General features: G+C 32.0%; 1 protein-coding gene across 15 annotated transcripts; it reads left to right on the top strand.

Moving 5' to 3' along the window:
* Positions 1–17,472: 17,472 nt before the first annotated feature.
* On the top strand, positions 17,473–21,081 carry LOC136201200 (protein TIC110, chloroplastic-like). 15 transcript variants are annotated; one of them, XR_010673727.1, is made up of 8 exons: positions 17,473–17,790; positions 17,904–17,985; positions 18,120–18,177; positions 18,775–18,908; positions 19,054–19,122; positions 19,235–19,338; positions 20,646–20,716; positions 20,792–21,081. XR_010673727.1 is itself a non-coding variant. In XM_065991805.1 (8 exons), the coding sequence occupies exons 4-7, from the start codon at positions 18,816–18,818 to the stop codon at positions 20,673–20,675; spliced, it is 282 nt and encodes a 93-aa protein (XP_065847877.1). In that variant the 5' UTR covers positions 17,477–17,790; positions 17,904–17,985; positions 18,120–18,177; positions 18,775–18,815; the 3' UTR covers positions 20,676–20,716; positions 20,792–21,081. The 15 variants fall into 15 exon arrangements, 7 of the variants coding, with proteins under 7 accessions (XP_065847877.1, XP_065847878.1, XP_065847874.1 ...); XM_065991805.1 differs by having other exon boundaries at positions 17,477–17,790; positions 19,249–19,338; XM_065991802.1 differs by having other exon boundaries at positions 17,478–17,790; positions 18,785–18,908; positions 19,249–19,338.

Genomic DNA, 21,081 nt, shown 5'->3' with positions numbered 1-21,081 from the left:
ACACCAAAATATACAACATTAAACAAAAGTGCATAAAATGTATGAGGAACTAACACCAAAATATAAAAAGAACCACAGTTAAAACCATATACTTCATAATAAACAATTTAGAGCAACAAAGCAACCTTATATACTTCATAATATGTAATTAAGAATAAAGGAAAAAATTAACAGCAACCAGCAAAGCAACCTTCCTTTGTTTTTCATTCTGGTAAGTGAGAAAAAGAAGAAGCAGATTTGGTTTTGGGAGAGAATTCGAAATTGAGGGTTAGGGATAGGATAGAGAAGAAGCAGATGTGCAAAGCCCTGATTGATTGTTGCCAGATTGAGAAAGAAAAGAGAGGAGTTGGGGATAGGATGGTATTCTCAATCTTTTTTTTTATCTCTCTTGTTGTTGCGGTAAAAATAAAAGAGATAAGGATTTAGGGTATTACTATTTAAAAAAATTCTGATTATGATATACAAAACGACGTCGTTCCACTTTAAGTGGAACAACGTCGTTTTATGTATCACAGATCAGAAAAAAATCCTAATTGTATCCATTGCCTTCATCTTCTCTGTCGCACGATGAAGCCTTCATCCTGCAATAATGGAGTTTTCTATTATGGGGGCAAAGTACAAAAATCTCAAATCAATACTTAGGGTTTTATACATTCTTAAATCTCAGTGGGGGCAAGTGCCCCCACTATAGATCCGTCCCTGAATCCATCCATGAAATATAAATATCATATAAATTGATATTTGAATACAACATTTTCAACACAATTATGTTTTCCTTTAAAAAATTATTAATTCATTAATAAGAAGTTTTTGTTTTTAACTCTATAAAATGTACAATGCACTCATTTTTTTTACTAAATGTTATCAAATTTATTAGTTGTGAATTACATTGGAACAATCAATAATCTTGAATATTTTGTGATATGTTATAATCATCTAATATTTTGCAATATACTCATCATAATTAATCATCTAAAATATGTATGTAAATTGTAATATTTTTCCCCTGTTTGTACAAATAGAGTGGTTTTATTTTGATGGTTCTCTTTGCGGAGCCATATGTGTCAACTTTAATTCAACACAAAGGGAGGGCTCCCCAACAATATTCAAATCTCGAGAAAAACTCATAGACTTTCAGTATGGTTTTCAAGTTCAAAATTATAATGGAGGAAAAACTGAAGTTGAGGATCATATATTTAAGGGTTAATACACATATTTGCCCTTGTGTTTTCTCGGAAAAACAGATTTGCCTTTAAATCAAATAAACCCATAAAACTATCCCTGCATTTTCCATAAACCTGCAATTATACCCTAATCTGACGTAGCTGCTAAACGGCGATGACATCAAACCTTCTTATCTCCAGAAAAACTTTAGAAAAGAACAACCAATCACAAACAGAAAAAAATATGCACATTCAATTTCGATTAAAAGCAAGTTAGAAAAACAGATTGGTCAAAATTCATTTTCATAAAAGCTCAATCAACCTAATAAAATGGCGTCTAAACATCATAATTAATCCAAAAGCAATAGCAATAGAAAACAATAAGAAACCAAATGAATTTTTATTGTCGTCATCCAATTTTTTTGGAGACAAGAAGGTTTGATGTCATCGTCGTTTAGCAGCTCCGTCAGATTAGGGTATAATTGCAGGTTTATGGAAAATTCAGGGATAGTTTTGTGGGTTTATTTGATTTAAGGGTAAATCTGTTTTTCCGTGAAAACACAAGGGCAAATGTGTATTAACCCTATATTTAATATGTCCAATAAATAATACACATTGCGTTAATTTAAAATATATTTTCGTATTGTAATTGATATATGCCTATATATATCAGATTTGGAATAAGGATTATGAGTTGGTCTTCTTAGGAAATTGAAGAAATGATAAAATGATAAATTGAAGATAATAGATATGAGATTGAGAAAGATAAAATATGAAAATTTCAATTAATGGTTCTAGAGGTTGATTAATAATTGGAAGATTATAACAGGATTTTAATGTATTATAGAATCTTAAGTTGAATAAATGAGATCTGAAATTTAAATTATTGTTTTATTGGTGAATTTCATGAATATGAAAATAAATATTGTTTGAGGAAATAATTAGGATATGAATGTTGGGGATAAATTTTTTTGATCTTAAGCATAGTTGAGGATACATTTAAATTTTATATAGTACTTTTATTGTAGTCAAGTTATTTGTAGTTGAATTTTGGAGGATTATAGTGTAAGTTTATATAAAGATCAAATTGAGTGTTTATAGGTCAAATAAGAAAATCGAATGATATTATAGATTTATTAACTTTTATGTATTTGTAAAAACATTTATTATCGTAATTTAAGTACTCTATATTACTTTGTTATATGGTTTGGAGAAAATATTAAAATTTATTTAGATTGATAAATGGTATATATAGTGGTGATTATAAAAAAATGTAGCATATTAGTTCAATTGATTTTAAGAAATTAAATGGAGAGTTATAAGAGTGATATTTATATTAAGATTTTATGAAATGAGTCTTATTGATAGGAAATTGTATTATAATAATAATGCTTATATTTGATTGATGTTGATGATTGATGTTAATAATATGAATCATGATTGGAGTGAAAAATTATAGATACAAGTATTGTTATTATGATGAAATTAGATCATATATTGATACAAATCATTGATTCGTATTATTTGAAAAAAATATAATATTGTACATGTTAGTGGTTCAAAATAGATATTTTTTCCTTATAGAAATATATAGAACTTGGAGATGAGTGAAATTAGACCTGGCAATTTCCGTGTTCGTGTCATGTTCGTATTGTGTCAGGTTTCGGGTTCGTGTCAAAACCTGAAACACGAACACGACACGAAAACTTTTCGTGTCACAAAATCAGAACACGAACACGACCTGCTCTTGACACGGTAAACACGACACGACACAAATTTTTTACACAACCAATTAAATTGACACGCCATGACCTGCTAACACGACCCGACCTGCTAACACGACCTGACTTGCTATTCCAAATATTTTGAACTTTACTTCAACTTCATAATTTGAAAAATTAAAACCTAATAAGTTAAGATATTTATTACAAACAATCTGAAATATATGTTTCAAATCCATCAAAATAAATTTAAAACATCCATAAACACACAAACTAAAAATATTTAGGTTTAACATCCATCAAAATAGCATAATCAAATTACATATATCAATCAACTTGAATTGAACTTGAACCAGTAGCCATAGTTGTATTAATACTCTCAACCATATCATCCTTCTCCACAATATCTTCACCCAAATCATCTTTGGTCAATACTGAAAAATATTAACACAAATTAAAGATCCTTAAACATTGATTATCAAATTGAAATTCAACAAATACAATTATCAATTGTTAGTAAGTTATAAAATTTACCTTGCTCCCCAAATAACCAATCTCTTGTGCAAATCAATGCCTCAACTGTGTCATGTGTAAGTGAACTCCTAAATTGATCCAACACTTTTCCACCTACACTAAAAGCACTCTCTGATGCAAAGTTGACACCGGAATGGCTAAAACATCACGAGCCATGGCTGAAATTTCAGGATAGCGGTAGGAATTGGCCTTCCAATATGATAGGACATCCAAGTTATTAATTTCCAACCCTGGCTCATCCAAATATTGATCAAGTTGTGATCTTTATTGGGCAGCCTCCTTATTGTCAAAAAAGTTCTATAACAAAGCAAAAAACAAAATTTCAATAAGATAAGCTACAAAAAAATTAGATAAAGAATACAAGTTATGGAATAGAAGTTACCTTCAAAACATTTTTTTTGTTTGATGGAAAGTAGCTTATCTCGCACTTCTTGGGTATGACTTTTTTTCCGGTAGGAGTGATGTTTGTGAGCCGGACCTTGATGTCATATTTGCTTTTGAATAGCAATTAAAGAGAGAGTACAACTTATTTTTCAGACGCATAATCTCATAAGTCCCATCATTCTCATACACCTATTTATAACACCATTGAACAAAAGTAAGCTTGTAACATGGATCTAGGATGACTGCAATTGCCAATATGTCACTAAAACTTTTCCAATACTTGTTGAACTTTTCAAACATTCTACTTGCCATTTCTATTTTGTATCTATCGTCACCCCTCATTTCTTGTACCAAAGTCACATAAATGGTAAAGACTCCATGAAAGTATAAATTTGCAGTTGGATACTTAGTTCTTGAAAACACAAGGGTAAGATCATAGAAATGTGACAAGAACTCACTAATTTTCTCCAACTTATCCCAATCTTCTCTAGTAGGACAACTCTTATAACCCACATCACTAGCAGTCAAAAGCATGAAGGCACGTCGAAAATAAAGGGCATTATCAAGCATAATGAAAGTGGAGTTCCATCTAGTAGGCACATCTTGTCTCAAACCCTTCTTAGACTCAAGATTACAATTAGAAACACACTCAAGAAACTTTTGTTTTCTAGCTTGTGAACCTTTCACATACTTGACACTTTCCCTAACTTTCTGAATTGCATAATCAATTTCCTTTAAACCATCTTGTACTATCAAATTCAGAATATGAGCACAACAATGAATGTGAAAAAACTCCCCGTCACACAAAAGAGCATCCCTCAAAGTGAATTGAGTTCTTAACTTCTCAGCACAAACATCATTAGCACTAGCATTATCCAATGTAATCGAAAAAACCTTTCTATCTATCCCTTAATCAGACAAGAAATATTCAGTTTTTTCACACAAAGAAACACCATTATGAGGTGGTGGCATGAAACAAAAGTTCAAAATTCTTTTCTGCATGTTCCAATCTTTATCAATAAAGTGACAATTTAAAGAAATATAACCATCGGTGGTCAAAGAGCTCCAACAATCCGATGTCAAACTAATTCTACCAGGAGCATCGGCCAACATAGTTTTTATCCTAGTTTTCTCTCTGGTGTACAACTTAAGACAATCAGATTTGCAAGTGTTCCTAGAGACAAGCTTCACATCTCCACGACAATAAGAAAAAGCCTCCCTAATGCCATCATATTCAACAAATTGGAAAGGTAAATTATGCTTTATAATAGCACCAGTCAAGATCTCTCTAAACTTTTCATCATTAAACTGACCACCACTTAATGCCATTTTGTTTTGGGATATAAGTAACTGACCTACATGACGAGTGTCTCTCCTCCGACAAGTTTCTATATTCCGAAGTAGATTTCCAGTTCCATACTTGCTCTCCGAAATATAAATATTTCCGCACATCTCACATTTGCATTTTTCTTGCTCCTCATCTTCGCTAGATAAAATATCAAAGTACTGCCAAGCCGGAGACAAGAACTTTCTACATTTTGTTGGTTGTTTTGTTTGCTCTGTTGTTGACTTTTTTGGTGCCTTTTTTGGTGGCTTTTTGGATTTAGCATCATCTTTTAGCTCCATCAACCCATCGTCACCATTTTCACCAACTTCACCGGATTGATCAACATTAATAGCTCTTATTTCATGATCCATCTATATGACAATAAAATCAATTCTTTACACACAGCAAAAAGTCACATAACAGGCATACCATTTTTAATTTATAAATATCTCATTGTTACATAACAAAGCTAAATGGAAATTAAGAAACATAACATTTATGTGACAATAAAATTTAATCGGACAATCTTTAAAATCCTACGAGTTCAATTAAGCCCCTAAAGTCACATAACAGGCATAACATTCATTTAAGCCCCTAAATTAAAACTTCAAATTTAATCGGACAATCTTTAAAATCATACGAGTTCAATTAAGCCCCTAAAGTCACATAACAGAAAATAAATTAGCAGAGAGTACAAGTGACCAACGAAGCATTATCTTCTAGATTTGATTCATCATGGTGTTTTATCTGAGGTTATAGATATTGTTGCTGTCCAAAAGCATGCAATTAAAATAATAATGAATTTGATGTATTTGATGTCAAGATCAGGCAAAACCAAAATCATGCAATTAAAACCAAAAGCATACATGGTTATAGATGTTGCTGGTGTCTAAAATCATGCAATTAAAACCAAGAATTTTGCAGATCTTAACCATGTATTTGATGTCAAGATCAGCAAAACAGCAGCAATTAAAAGAATCCTTAATATCGGCTCTAACCATAAGATGTCAAGAGAGACATACCATATGGTGAACTTCTAATTTGTCTGCGGAAAACTAAATAAAGGATAAAGAGAGACATACCATAAGATGAACATCAGTCGATGAAGAAGATGATGAGCATTGAGAGGGAGAAGGAGAAGGAGAAGCAGTCGCCGCTGCTGCCGCTGGCTAGGGAGGGAGAAGGAGAAGCAGTCGCCGCCGCCGTTGGGTAGTGAGGGAGAGGCAGAAGGAGGCGCCACCGCTGGGTAGTGAGGGAAAGGGAGAAGCCGTCGCTGGTGAGGGAGAGGGAGAAGACGCGAGCAACGAGTGAGAGCAGGAAATAAAGATAGGTTTTTTTTATATTCTATATTTATACTCTCTGATAAATAAGAAAAGTATGTCTATTTTACTTTTAACCTAGTTTAAGTTTATTATAATTTTTAATTTTTTTAATTAAAATTCGGGTCAGTTTTGTGTTTTCGGGTTGACACGAAAACAACACGAAAATTAACGTGTCATTTCGTGTCGTGTCATAAAACCCTAAACACTAACACTAAAAAAGCATGTCGTGTTCGTGTCGTGTCATCGGGTCGTGTGTCGCTTTGCCGGGTCTAAGTGAAATATATTTGATATATATGAAATAGATGAAATCAATTGTGATTTAAATTTATTAAAGTGAGATTTGGTTTAATGCTAGAAGGATATAACATAAAGTGTATCATATTATATAAAATTGAACAAATGATATTTGAAGTTTTATTGTGGATTTATTGGTGATGGAATTAACTAGGTTGAAGTTTAGAGTTACTAAGAGTTATATTTAAATGATTATTACAAAGATGTCAATATTGATAAATGATGAAATTAATGGAAGAAAACATTAGATACTGTGGTCTCATGATGATTATGACGAATCTTGGTAATAACTTTGTGACCTTGAAAACGGTTTCGGAAGAAAATTAAGATAGATTGGAGAATATGAATTTCGAGGACGATTTAAGGTGGAGAGAATTGTCACATCTATTTCCTTAATTTTAATTATTATACCATAATATTAGGTTACATTATATTTATTTATTTATTAGAGAGTTAATTGGATATTATGGATATAGTTTATAGGCTAATTTCATGTTTTAAGTGTAAAATTAAAAGTTTAGGGTAAGTTTTAAAGGAGTTAAATTTTAGAAGGACTAAAAGGGATATTTTTCCCTTATTGGGAACATAAATCTCACATATTATGAAGGTAATTTCGTGGTTCAATGAGCAGAATAATTGATTCCCTAAAAAAAATACCATCTCCATCTCCTTTTTCTTCATTTATCCTAAATCTGCTCAACTCAATGATGTTATGATGTCCACAGGTTGAACTGTCCGACCGAGATGATGTTTTTACAGTAGATTTTAGACATCACAATGCATATTCTAGTCGATGTGATTTTGATTTGGAGCTCCCTAGATTAGGTTCGAGCTAGGAAGATTCTAAGCAAGAAAATGAGTTCTTAGTGTGTTGTTCTTATTCTTTGCAAAGATAAGTAACTATCAACTACCATTTCAAGTTTATGGAAAGGGCTCTTGTGAGAACCCTTTCCTAGGTGAGAACTCACCTTAGGTGAGAACCACCCCAAAACTACGTAGTTTTGGGGGTTTTTCATTAACCAAAACGTTGTGTTTTGGTATTATGTTTTCCCGCGTTTCTAAGGTTGAAGAGTTGAGTCTCTTCGTTCCTCTACTTCGTTCCTCGACTTCTTCCTCTTCTTCTTCGTCATTTCTATCTTCTGTCATTTTTTTTCTAATCTAGCGTCGATCAACTTTTGTTTTTATAGAAGATTTCCGCTTTGTATTTCATCGATTCTACCGTGGATTTGATCCTCTTAAATCTGGTTAGTTGCTCATATCTTTTTCGTTTTTTCTGTTCATTGTTTTTTTTTGTGAATTTGTTCGTCTGAATGATGTTTGTTGCTTTATGTGTTTCGTTTATTTTGTTGTTTTATATTCTTTGTTGATTTTGAGTTCAATTTTGTATATTTTTTTATTTTCTAGGGTTTCGTTTGTATGATCTTTATAAAGAAGTTCCTGTATGTTTTTCTTTGATTTTTGTATTCAAATCTATTCTGTTTGAGAATGTTTTTATGTTGTTCTAAAATTATGTTCGTATGTTCTATATTTGCATGTGTTTTGTTCTAAAATATTGAACTATTGTTCTGTTAAAACTATTTTTGTTTGTTTGGTGTTTTCGCTTGTTTGAACTTTAAAAGTTTGTTGTGGTATGTTTTTGTATGTTTTTTGTATTCAAATGTAGTTAGTTTTAGAACGTTTTTGAGTTTGTTCTGTTATTGTTTTCTGTTTTTGCATTTTTTGTTCTAAAATATTGATCAAACGTGCTGTTGTTGAGTTATTGATTTGTTAAATTAATTTATGTTTTGTTGATGAGTTATTCCATTTCTTTTATGTTTCGTTGTATATTTGCATTTGCTTGTTCTAAAATGTTGAGTATATGTTTTGTTTTTTAGAAAATGGGCAGGAATGATGGAGAAGAGATTTTTCCCAAAAATGTGGTTGATCAGAAATTGTTAGCTGATATTATTGAAGATTATTGTTCTGATGAAGATAAAAAAAATTAAGAAGAAAGGTGAACCTGTTGTTCCTGTTGAAGATAGAAGTGAAAAAAGACATACTTCTAAAAGATTTAAGAGGACTTCGAAAAGACCTTCAATGTCTAAAAGACCTTCAATGCCAGCCATTTCTGGTGATAATGATTTGCTGTCTAGTTATGTCGTTCCGTCCAATAGTTTGTTGAGGCGGCAAACCAGGAGTCAATCTATTAAAGGTGAGTTTATTCAGCAAACTAGTAGTGAATCTAGGAAAGGTATATTTAGGCGTCAAACAAGGAGTATATCTAGTAAAGGTGTTGATTCTTCTCAAGTTTCTGAAGCTTCGGTTGATGCGTTAAAGGAAGATGTTAATGCTAAGAAGGTAAAGGAAGATGTTGATGTTAAGAAGGTAAAGAAAGTGAAGTTTGCCAGGAACTTGTCTGTTGCTTCTAGTTTTTTAAAGAAGAGGAAGAATGTTTTGAGTGTAGGTGATGATGAAAATATTTCCAAACGGAATAAGGTTGCTCTTGGTCAAAGAATACCTCCTAAACAGTTTATGGGTATTCTTCATGATATTCCAGAGACTCATAAGGATGCAATTAAGAGTATTGGTTTTGGTGGTTTTTTGCATCTAAGTTTAGATGTTCATAATGCTACTTTTTGTGAAAAACTTGTGAATAGTTTTAATGTTGATAGGTGTAGCCTTATGCTAGATAATAGTGAAGAATTGAAGTTTGTTAAGGATGATTTTAAGGCTGTTTATGGCTTGCCTTGTGGAGGTGTAGAGATTGAGGAGCCACAAGATGTTGGGGAAGATGAGTCTTCGGATTTTTTTGCTCAATGGAGGTCATATTTTGGACTTGAGATTGGAAGGCCAATTAATAGTACTGTAATTGCTAAGCTGAATGATCTGAAGACGAAACCATTGTGTGATGAGTTTTTGTTGCATTTTGTATTTTGTGCTGTGAATTGTTGTATTCGTTCTACCAAGAACCAGGCTATGAACTATAAGTTTCTTTATAGTTGTAGGAATGTTAAGGAAATTGCAAATTTGGATTGGTGTTCTTTTGCATATAAGCATTCGTTGGATTCTGTCAGTGAATGGAAAAGGAGTCCTACTTTTTTTACAGGTCCCCTTCCTTTCTTGTTGGTAAGTGTAATTTTCTTTTTTTGATTATGTGTTTGATAAGATTTGTTTGTTGTTTATTTTTTAATTTGTTTATAACTTGTTCATTTTTGTTATTTTTTTGTAGATAAGTTATTTTGATAGGCTTCAACGAGCTAATGTTGTTAATCCAAGAGATTTTCCACTGATAGCTGTTTGGAATAAAGAACGAATACAAAAGAGGATGATTTTGGAAAAGATGAGGGGATTTGGAAGTGGGATTGTGTTAGAGAGAATAGTGGTGGGAGAAAATTTGGTAAGAGAAAGTATGGATATGGATGAAGGAAATGTTCCAAGAGAAGATAATGAAGATGTTGAAGGAGGGAATAGGAAGGAATGTGGAGAAGCTTCTTCTAGTGGACCTGGTCAAATTTTTGTACGTTATTACATCTTTATCTATGTTTTTAAATTTTAGAACGTGCTTATTTCATTTTAGAACATGTTTATTAAAATTTAGAACATGCTTAATATTGTTTATAACATGTCCTGATTTTTATTATGGATTTGTATATGCAGGAATTTCTTGCGAAGTTCCAATCATTAGCTAAAGAATTGGGTTCTAAAGTTAATGAAATGTACTCTATGTTGAAAGAAGCTAATGTTGTTTTTGGTGAAGATGGTACAAGTGTTGAGATGTCTAATCTGATCAACAACTTGTGGAATAAATATTCTCGAGGCAATGAATATCCGGTTTCTCAAAGTGAAGGAGGGAAAGAAGAAGTAGTTAATGAGAACAAACCGGAAAGTAAAAAAGATTCAGGAATGACTGGAGATGTTGATTGTGATTTGTCTAGTCAAGATACTCATCCTTATTTTAATTCTGATTTTTTTGATGAGATAGATGCGTTGGTTGAAAGAATTAAAAGAGAGAAGAAAGACCAGAGAGAGAGTAAAAGTCCAATGAAGAATTCTGAACGAAAAAATTCTTCTCCGAATTTTAATTTGTTGAGCCAAGAGTTGCCTGATTTTGTTGGAACTGAAGGTGGATCTACAGAAGCAAAAACTTTTGTTGAGAAATTGGATGGTGCAGATATGAAGAATAAGTCTGATCCTCAAGTAATGTATGTGAAAATAGTTTTTTTTGTATTTTGTTTATGTTTTTTAATGTTTGTTATATTTTAGAACATATGCTTTATTGTTCAGAACATACGTATTATGCTTCTGATATGTCATTCCTATTTCATTTTTTAAGTTTGTTTGTTTTGTCAACAGGTTTGTTGTTGATGATGAAGTTGATAACGTGGTGATAGAAGATGCGTTGGATGTAGATTTGCAAGCTTTGCCTAGAAATATTCCAGATAAGTTACGGATGTTATGCAAATGGGCAAACGCAGAGTTGGTGAAAGGGAATTTTGTTAGCTATGTTGTTTGTGAAGAGTTGTTTGGACATTCTGCTAAAGCATTATTGTTGAGGCAGGATATATATTCTATGGTTCATATGGAAGAGATAACTTGCAACGTTATAATTTTCTATATGAGGTATTTTGTTTTTGAAATGTTATAGTTTTATTTATATTAGTTGTAGTTGATTCTTACTACGTTCTTTTTTGTTTTTATGTAGCTACTTGTTTAATTTGTTGAAGAAAAGAGAAATGGAGAAATTGTTTTATTTCGTTGATCCTCATTACACTTATTCCATTGGAAGTTCTAAAACAGTAAGCCAGCGCTCTAATGATTTGATGAACCGATTGAAGATGTCCACAATGGATAAGTCTATCTTTTTGTGTCCATATAATACAGGGTATGATTGTTTTAGTTATTTTATTTAATATTTTTTTAAGTAATTTTATGTATTTTGAAATAATAATAGTATTATTTTTAGTGGACATTGGACGTTGTCAATTATTGATTTGAAGAATTTTAGAGCTTATTGGTTGGATCCGTTGAGAAGGCGTTTGCCAAAGGGAGATGTATGGATTGATGTTGTGAATGAGTATGTTTTTTTGTTTGTATTTTGTTTATAGTTTATTTTGATATATAACTATGTTTGAATATTAAGATCATGTTACTGATTTTAATGATTTTTATTTTAACAGGGCTGTTCAATTATACTCTGAGAATAATGAAGTTAAAGTCAAATGGACTGCACTTTTGGTAATTATTAACTTGTATATTTGTTTTGTACATGTGTGAATTTTTTTAGAACATTAAGGTTAGATTGATGTACATTATTCTAATGTTGTGGTTGTTGTGTTGTAGGGTGTGCCAGAGCAAAAAGATCACAAAACTTGTGGTTTTTTTTGTAATGCGGTTCATGAGAGATATTGTGATGGACAAGGATTTGAAGTTTGCTGAAAAGGTATAGTCGATTTATAATAAATGTGTTTTGTTGCATTATTTTGAAATTATAATTTGTTTTATGGTTTTAATTTTTTTTATATTTTATAGTGGAAAAGTAGGTGTGGTATGAAATATAGTCAATTTGATTTGGATGAAGTTCGGAAAGAGTTTGTTGAAGAAGTGTTTAGAGTAGGAGTTGCTGGGATTGATGAATGTTTTGCTGATAATGTTTTTGATAGTAATGCAAGGTAAGTGATATTTAAAAAGTTTTTTAATTTAGATCATGTGTATGTGTGTTTGGAACATATGGTTTATATTTTAGAACATGAGAATAGAATTTAAGTTTATGTGGTATCTGTTTTTGAACTTGGTTAATTTTGTTACCTTTTGTTATTTTCTTTGTGTTGTTAATAGGAGAGTAGGCAAAGATGTAGTTGAGGAAGTGCAAGAAGTTGGTGTTGGAAATCGTTCAAAAAGGATTTCAAAGTTGCCTGGATATTTACAATCTCCATTTTGGCTTGAGTCTGAGCATTTACTAAACAATATGCTTAGTTCGCGGAGAATGTTGGTTGAATATGCTTTTTCTAATGAAGACCCACAGTAAGATCTTAATTGAATGTTGTTTGTGTTAATTTGAATTTTCTTTAAGTTATACTGATTGTTTTTATTTTATTCTATTTTTCTTTTTGAAGTGAGTTGTTGTATAGTGATTGTTTGTCCACAATCAATAGAGAGGAGATTATGAGCTTGTCAGGAAGCAATCATGTGGTTAGTAATGTGGTTGATGCGTGGTCTCGAATATTGAATTCTGAAGAGAAGTGCAAGGGCTCAACTTCTGTACATAGATTCTTCTTCTCTAGTCTACCATTTGTATGTGTTTTTACATTTTGATATATTTTTTGTTAAAAAGAAATTGGATTATATTAATATGAATGTTGTATTTTTGTATAGGTTTTACTGTGTACTGATTAAGGAGTTCCTGGAAGTACCAAGTACAGTGACAGACACAATGCTTTTTTTGAGAGAATTAGTTATGAACTTCGTGAAGCTAAAATAAACAGTTTAGAGAGTTATCACTTGGTAATTATATTAAAAGTAAAACACGATTTACTTTAATTGTTGTTTTTAATTATTATGATTGCTAATGTTTTTTTTTTGTAGGTATTCTTTCCAGTTGTTTATGCTGCCCATTTCTATGTTTTTGTTATTAATCATTTTACTGGAAAGATAGACGTCATTGATAACAAGGCTCTTGATAAAGGCGTATCAGTCCATAGTAAATATAAGGGTTTGCAAAGGCTTTGGTAATATTACTTATCTGTTTTTTAGTTTTGTTATTGTGTTCTACATATTTACTGTCATGTTCAGAAAATCTAAGTGTATGTTCTGAGTAGTTGATGATTTGTTTTAATATTTATAAGATGGTGTTCTATGTTTTATAGGTGAAAGCATATTATCTTTATATAAAAAGAGAGAGCCCTAATTGCTTGAATGATATCAGTGCATATGGTTCAAAACATTTGAAGTTGAAGTGGAAAGAGTCAAGCAATAATGATGATTGTGGTGTTTTCGTTTTGAAACATATGAAATCCTATTTTGGACAAGAGGAGTCTGAATGGGATATTGGAGTTCGAAATAACAATGTGAGTTTTGATGATGTTAGTAATAATGAATGGGATATTGTAGGTTGATCAGTTGAAGAATTTCAGAATTGAATACTGTTGGAAGATTCTGTCAAATTCTGGAAACAAAGAAGTTGCTATTGTAAACGAGAAGGCCTTAAAATGGAAGAATGAACAATTAAAATAATTGTATATTCTGCAATTGTTGTAATTATATATGTTAGAACGTAAGACATATTATTTTGGAACATGAAATATGTAGGATTTGTTATTTTATTCAACTGAATGTGTAGGATTTGTGAATTTCTTGAGTAGATTGTATATATGAGAAGGCCTTGAATTGTTATTTTATTCAACTGAATGTGTAGGATTTGTGAATTTCTTGAGTAGATTGTATATATCTGTTTAAAGTGGAAGGTTGTATAGGTTAGTGGCTTGTTTAACAAAATATGTGTAATTATATATAAATTAATCAGAATAGCATTAGAATGTTGAAGTTAAATTTTAGTGCTATACATGTTTAGATGCAATATAAACATGTTAGATGCAGTTTGTCATCAAAATATTGTACCATTTAAGAAAAAATTTATGTTTCAGCTTCTTACATTGGAAAAAAATTATTGTATGTTCCAAAAAAAGATCGTATGTTCTAAAACATGTATCATATGTTCTAAATCTTATATCATATGTTCTAAACCTTATATGATATGTTCTAATCAATATATCAGATCAGTTCTCTTTTTCTGGACAGTTTCTGCTATCGTGGTTAGCAAGCTGTTTACAGACTCTGCATAACCTCTTTTTTTTTCTGGTTTTCCTCAACAGCTTTCTCTCTTTCACCCTTCAATCTTTTATCACCGTTTCCTTTTGGAATATGTACACCTGTACCTTTGTTCTTTGATATTTTCGGTGCTTTGACATTAATTTCTGTTGGTACACTAGTTCCAATCAATATCTCAATGTCTTGATTTTTTGAAAGAGTTTTGTTTTTCTCAGTGTCTTTTTGAGTGTTTTTAGCTTCTAAATCCATTCTGATTGCTTGAAACTTCTTCACAAGATCCTTTATATTTTCTTCACTGCCTTGAGCTAAATAGACACAAACGTTAATCTCTGACCATAGTTGATTCAGCCATGTTTTCTTATCAATTGTAGCAGCACATTCTTCCATAAGATTTCCTTGCAGATTTATATTTTTTTGACTTGTTGCTAATGTAGTCCATCTGTTAAGCACATACCTTTTTGGAATTGATTCAAGCATTTTTGCCTTCCAAACCCACACCATGTGTCTGCATGGTAAGCCCTGTCTCTCAACCTTCTTGCACGAACATTTTGTTTCGTCTTCAATGTTGCTGTACGTAACCTGAAAGGTTGTTTATAGAATTCTTCTATTCCACAAAAAAAAGATCCATTATAAACCTCGTCCTGAAACTCATAAAAGACAGTGGTTGTATAAACATCAGCTCCATATTTTTCAATACCCATTGGTGTTTTGCATACAGGTCTTTTATGTTTGGCATCATTGTCATTGTGAGCTTGGTTATGCCTTTGTGCATCCATTGCACTATCAAATCTCAAATAAAATTCTACAAGACTTAAATGAGAATTTGTAAAAGCAGTGAAAAAGTTGTTCTCGCTCTCTGACCTTGATGTAGTTCTCATAATTCCTCCTAGGAATAAGTCCCTGAAGTACGCTGGAATCCACATGTTTCTGATTTCAAATATTTGACCTAGCCATTCATGTTTTTCCAAATTAAACTCTGAAATGACTGCTTTCCATTTTTCATCAAATTCTTCAGGTTCAATCTCAACACTCCAGACAATTGGTTGAATCCTTTTTAAGAAATTGGTTTCTTGCATAATTGCACGACCTATTAAAAAAACCAGTAATTATCTTCATTATATTCAAAAAAAAAAATTAACATGCCAATAATATATTGGAACATACAGTTTAATACGTGATCAAAACATATAGTAGAACAATCAAGTAGTAAAATTTTTAATTATAAACAATGCTTTGGAAGGCTTACCTATTTTATCATTCATCTTTTTCATAATGTGCCACATGCAGAATCTATGTTCTGTTTTTTGGAAAACATTTTTTATTGCAATCTTCATTGCTGGATCTTGATCTGTTATTAAGCATGTAGGTTCATTGCTTCCCATTGCGTTAAGAAACGTTTTGAAAACCCACTCAAATGATGCAATATCTTCTTTAGCAATGAAACAAGCAGCGAACGTAACACATTTTTTGTGGTGGTCTACTCCAGTAAAGGGGCCAAAGATCATGTTATATCTGTGGAAATAATACACAAATTTTTGTAAATAAGAAAACTTTTTAAGAATATAAGAATAAGATTTTAGAACATGCCAATAAGATTTTAGAACATGCCAATTAATATTTAGAACATTGCAATAAGAAATTTGTACATGTAATATTATCACTAGTACAGAAATGCTCACTTGTGTCACACCTCTTGTGTCGCGCTTAAAGATAAAGCGACACAATAGATTAACTAGTGTCGCACGTTCTGTAAACGCGACACAACTAAGTATTCTGTGTCATCACTTGTGTCATGCTTTAAGAGCGTGCGTCACAAACGAGTTACTTCTTGTATCGCTTGTTTTACAGTGTGACACAAAAACAAGCTTGTGACGCACCTTTACCAAAGCGACACAAGAAGTGTGTTATCTTTGTGACACGCTTTTATAAAAGCGACACAAGGAGTGTGTTATCTTTGTGTCGCTCCTTTTTAAAAGTGCGACACAACTAATACGAACTACTATTTTAATATAATTATTTTTTCTTCATATTTCTTAAAATACAAAAGAATTAAAAAAAAGGATGAAAATCAAATAGCATGTACACATATAAACTTAAAAACTTATCCCATATAAATTAATTAAAAATAAAAAATAATTTAATTAATTATAATAATATATTAAAAAATAATGCTATAACTATTATTAATTAATAGGGTTAAGGTGCAAAAATGCCCCTAACGTTTTGGGTTAGGAGCTATTTTACCCCTAATGTCTAAAATGGTGCAAATTTACCCCTAACGTTTTTAGACAAGAGCAATTTTACCCATAATATTGATAATTTGGGTTAATTTCAGAAATAATTCATCAAATTGTGTGCTCGGCCATGAATCTTCCCGTCTACACTTCACACGTACGTCATTTTAACACTAATAAATCACAAATATATGTTGGAATGTGAAAAAAATAAAAAAATAATATACTGTCTTTTGTACGAATTACACAACAAAATTCAAAAAATTCACTGAATTTATAAATATTAATCTTCAATTGTATTATTAAATTACAAAAACATGAAATCATTTTGTTTAGAACAATTTGATATGAAATTTGTGCAAAATAAGGAACACAAATATCTGTGTTTTATAATAGTGTCTGAAATTGACCCAAATTATCAACGTTAGGGATAAAATTATACCATTTTAGACGTAAGGGGTAAAATTGCTCCTCACCCAAAACGTTAGGGATATTTTTACACATTAACCCTAATTATATAAAACTATTTTTTTTAATCAAGTATAAAACTATTAATTAATAATTGATATAATATTAATATTAATCATAATTTTTTAAATATAAAAAAATAAATTTTAAAAAAAGATATTGATAAATTAACTAATTATTATAGATTTCTATCATTTAAATTAAAAAAAATGTAAACCTATGAAAGAAGAAAGATAAATAATTGGGGATTTATCCAATAGATTTTCATCCTCCTTTACCCAACTTGAACCCTAAAAATCACGATTTCTCTGTTTCTTCTTCTTCCCCATCGTCTGCCGCCAACTCCTTTCTTCCCTATACGACTGGCCGCCTGAAATTTCTTCCGCCGTGGCAAGGCTTGTGCCACCTCAAAGCCTCCGATCGGACAACTTCAACGCCTCCTACTGGTTCTGCTTCTGCTTCCTCCTCAATCCTAAAATTGTCACTGACGTCTTCCTTCGCCACTGTGTTTTTCTACCAAAATAAAAATTGCATTCTCAGGTAAGGTATTTTTCATTTCTTTTCTTTTGAATCTCTCTATCGTGTTCTGTTCTCTGTTCTGAGGAAATTAGGAAATTAGAAGTAATTAGGACTTTTTGAGTTCGCCACCTCAGTTACAATCTCGGAATTGTTGATTGGATGACGTTCTAATGGGAAAACTGGCAAGGAATGGAAGAAATTGCTTCCATATCTCAGGTCTCATAAGTGGCCATATGCACAACTTCATTTCGTTTTTCAATTTCTGTTTCATTTCTCTATTACTTCATTAGGGTTTAGGGCTTAAACACTTAAAACTGATTCATTAGGATTTCTTTGATAAATTTTTGCAGGCCAGAGGCATCTTCCGTGGTTCAGAAGCTTTATGAGCGAGGAGTGTTTGATCATCTGGTGGGTTCATTTTGTCATTCATATGAATGATCAATTAACTTTCAATTATATGCATATGCCTTCAATACTTTGTATCATATTAGCTTCAATTCTAAGGATTAATTGTTGTTGAAAGAAAGATACAATGTAAAAGTTGGATTGTTCACTATATGCATTTATAGGTCCACCTTTGCTATTATATTGTTGATCAATTGGAAAATATTTTCAGTTGTGAATACAAAACTCATGTTGATGCCTTTTCTTTTGGATGCAAGCTTGGAATAGTGATAAAGACTTATTCTAGCACAACCCTTGTAGCTTGGTAACCATGTCCTTAGCTAAAGCTGATGAGATATGTAGGAATCAGTTTTGCTCTTCCTTATCCCACATCTTTGGGTTTTATGAGATGGTAAAATATGGTTTCAGGTTTATAAAGTTTACAATTTAGTCAGGGTAAATAAGGGAAAGTCTCCTTGTTCAATGTTCAAAGTCAAGAAAATTGAAGCCAATATTTGTAGCAATTCTAGATATCTAATACCATGTCATGATGCATGTGATAGATGCGTGTTTACTGAACTGGCTTTGCCTTTAAAGGTAATAAAACTGACTATAACATAGTTTTATGCAGTATGTCCCTCTTTGGTGTGACTACTTGAATTATGTACAAGAATCTGATCCGTCAGTGCGTGAATGTTCTGTTGATGGTGTTTCAAAAGCAAGAAGTATTTTTGAGCATGCTGTCATTGCTGCTGGTTTGCATCTTGTCGAGGATAAATGAAATATATGAAAGCCTGTTCATTGGTGGTTAATATATTGACAACAGCAGTAATAACTGGCTACTGGCATTAATTATTATGGGTACAATTTTCTTTAAGCTGCTACTTCTCATGATTGTAGATTGGTAGACGGATTTTCAGGCAAAGGCTTGAAACTGGAGATCATGATGGTGATGTAGAGCAGCGTCGGGTAGGTCAATTGCTATTTGACTTGTGCATGTATTATTTCTTAATCTATACAAGTTTTCGTACTAGCATTTCAATGGAAATTTGGAACTTGACCATTAGTACTAATTCTCCAGTGCATGCATTTCAGAAGTTAATCTATGTCTCAACTTTGGTTTTTGGAGATGCATCATCATTTCTTTTACCTTGGAAGCGTGTTTTCAAATTTACTGATTCTCAGGTACTTATTCATAATACTTACCAAAATAGGCCTAAGGTTTTTGGGGAAGTACTAATTTAGGTTCAACGTTCAAAATAGCACCAATATAGGCTTAACGTTTACAACATTATATCAATTTAGGCTTAACGTTTACAATATAGCATCAATTTAGGACTCACGTACAAAATAGCACCAATATAGGCTTAAAAGGGCGGCCCGGTCGCACTACGCGTCCCCGCTGAGCGAGGGTCCGGGGAGGGGTCCCACCACAAGGGTGTATTGGGGGCAAGCCTTCCCCTGCCAATTTATTTGGCAAGAGGCCGCTCCGAAGACTCGAACCCGTGACCTCTTGGTCACACGACAACAACGTTTACCGTTGCGCCAAGGCTCGCCCTCCAATATAGGCTTAACGTTTACAAAATAATACGAATTTAAGCTTAAATTATGACGTTAAGCTTAAATTCGTATTCTTTTGTAAACGTTAAGCCTATATTGGTGCTATTTTGTACGTGAGTACTAAATTGATGCTATATTGTAAACGTTAAGCCTAAATTGATATAATGTTGTAAACGTTAAGCCTATATTGGTGCTATTTTGAACGTTGAGCCTAAATTGGTACTTCCACAAAAACCTTAGACCTATTTTAGTACTTTATCCCTAAATATTATCTATGTCTAGGCTTTTTTGATGTGATTTCAAGTGGGTATACTGATCATGTATGGAAAATGACAAGTGTTGGATTTTCTTAAGCATGTTAGTGTTCCTATGTATGGGTTTGGTTGTGATTCGTTACACTTCTCAAGAATTTTGTTCACCTTTTTTTTGTGACAAATTATTTATTTTCAATATTCTTATCCTGACAAGTTGATGTTGCTATCAGAGGCTATATGCTTCAAAGCTTAAGTCAGTTAGCAGAGGTAAGATACATGTCCATAATCATGTAACCTGTTGTGGTGGGTGCTAGATACTCAACTATTTATGTGAAGGGCATTGTAATAGAAGCATGCTATTTAACAACATTTGTGATTTTATCCTGAAATCCTCAATTACCTTTAATTGGTTCTGCACATGATTCTTTTCTCCATGAGTCAAACAAAATAATTTGCATTTTCTAATATATGAAAAGAGGCTGTCGACTCCTGAAGCAAATTGCCTTTTATTTTTGGAGATGGACTAGTGTTGACTCATTAACAAAATTCATTTATTTATTGGTTTTTATTTCAACCTGGGCTGCAAATTTTATCTTCAAGAATTTGCTTGCTACTAGTGAAACAAGAGTGTGTTCCATTTTATATGTTGATAAATTCTGTATTTTTATTTTTATATAGATGTGGATGTGGATGTGGAGGAGCTTGTAAGGCTTAGGCAAGCACAGCTTCAGTTTCGGCTTTCTAACGAGGTACCTTCTTTGTAGTGATAATTCATTTTTCAGTTTGTAGTTGTTTCTTTATATGGTCTATTCTGTTTCATGCAGCTTGGAGAGGACTTGTTTGATATCATTGAGCGGGAGAGCTCACAACCTGTTGAGACAAATTCAAAAAAGAGGAAGAGAGCACGAGGTCGTTCAAAAGGTATAAAACCGGGTGTTGTGAAGGCACTAGAGTGGGATGACTACCGCTGCCCAATTGGAAATTTGAAAAAACAAAGTGTAGAATCTAGTAGTTTTGATTATGTAGCACTTGTAGTTTTATGTGTATGTTTTGTAATATCATGTAGAATTAATTAAAATTTTGATTATAAAATTTTATGCTGGATGCTGGAAAA

Source organism: Euphorbia lathyris, chromosome 7 (genome assembly GCF_963576675.1).
Source record: "Euphorbia lathyris chromosome 7, ddEupLath1.1, whole genome shotgun sequence".
Lineage (NCBI taxonomy): Eukaryota > Viridiplantae > Streptophyta > Magnoliopsida > Malpighiales > Euphorbiaceae > Euphorbia > Euphorbia lathyris.
This window is presented reverse-complemented; position numbering and strand designations above follow the sequence as displayed.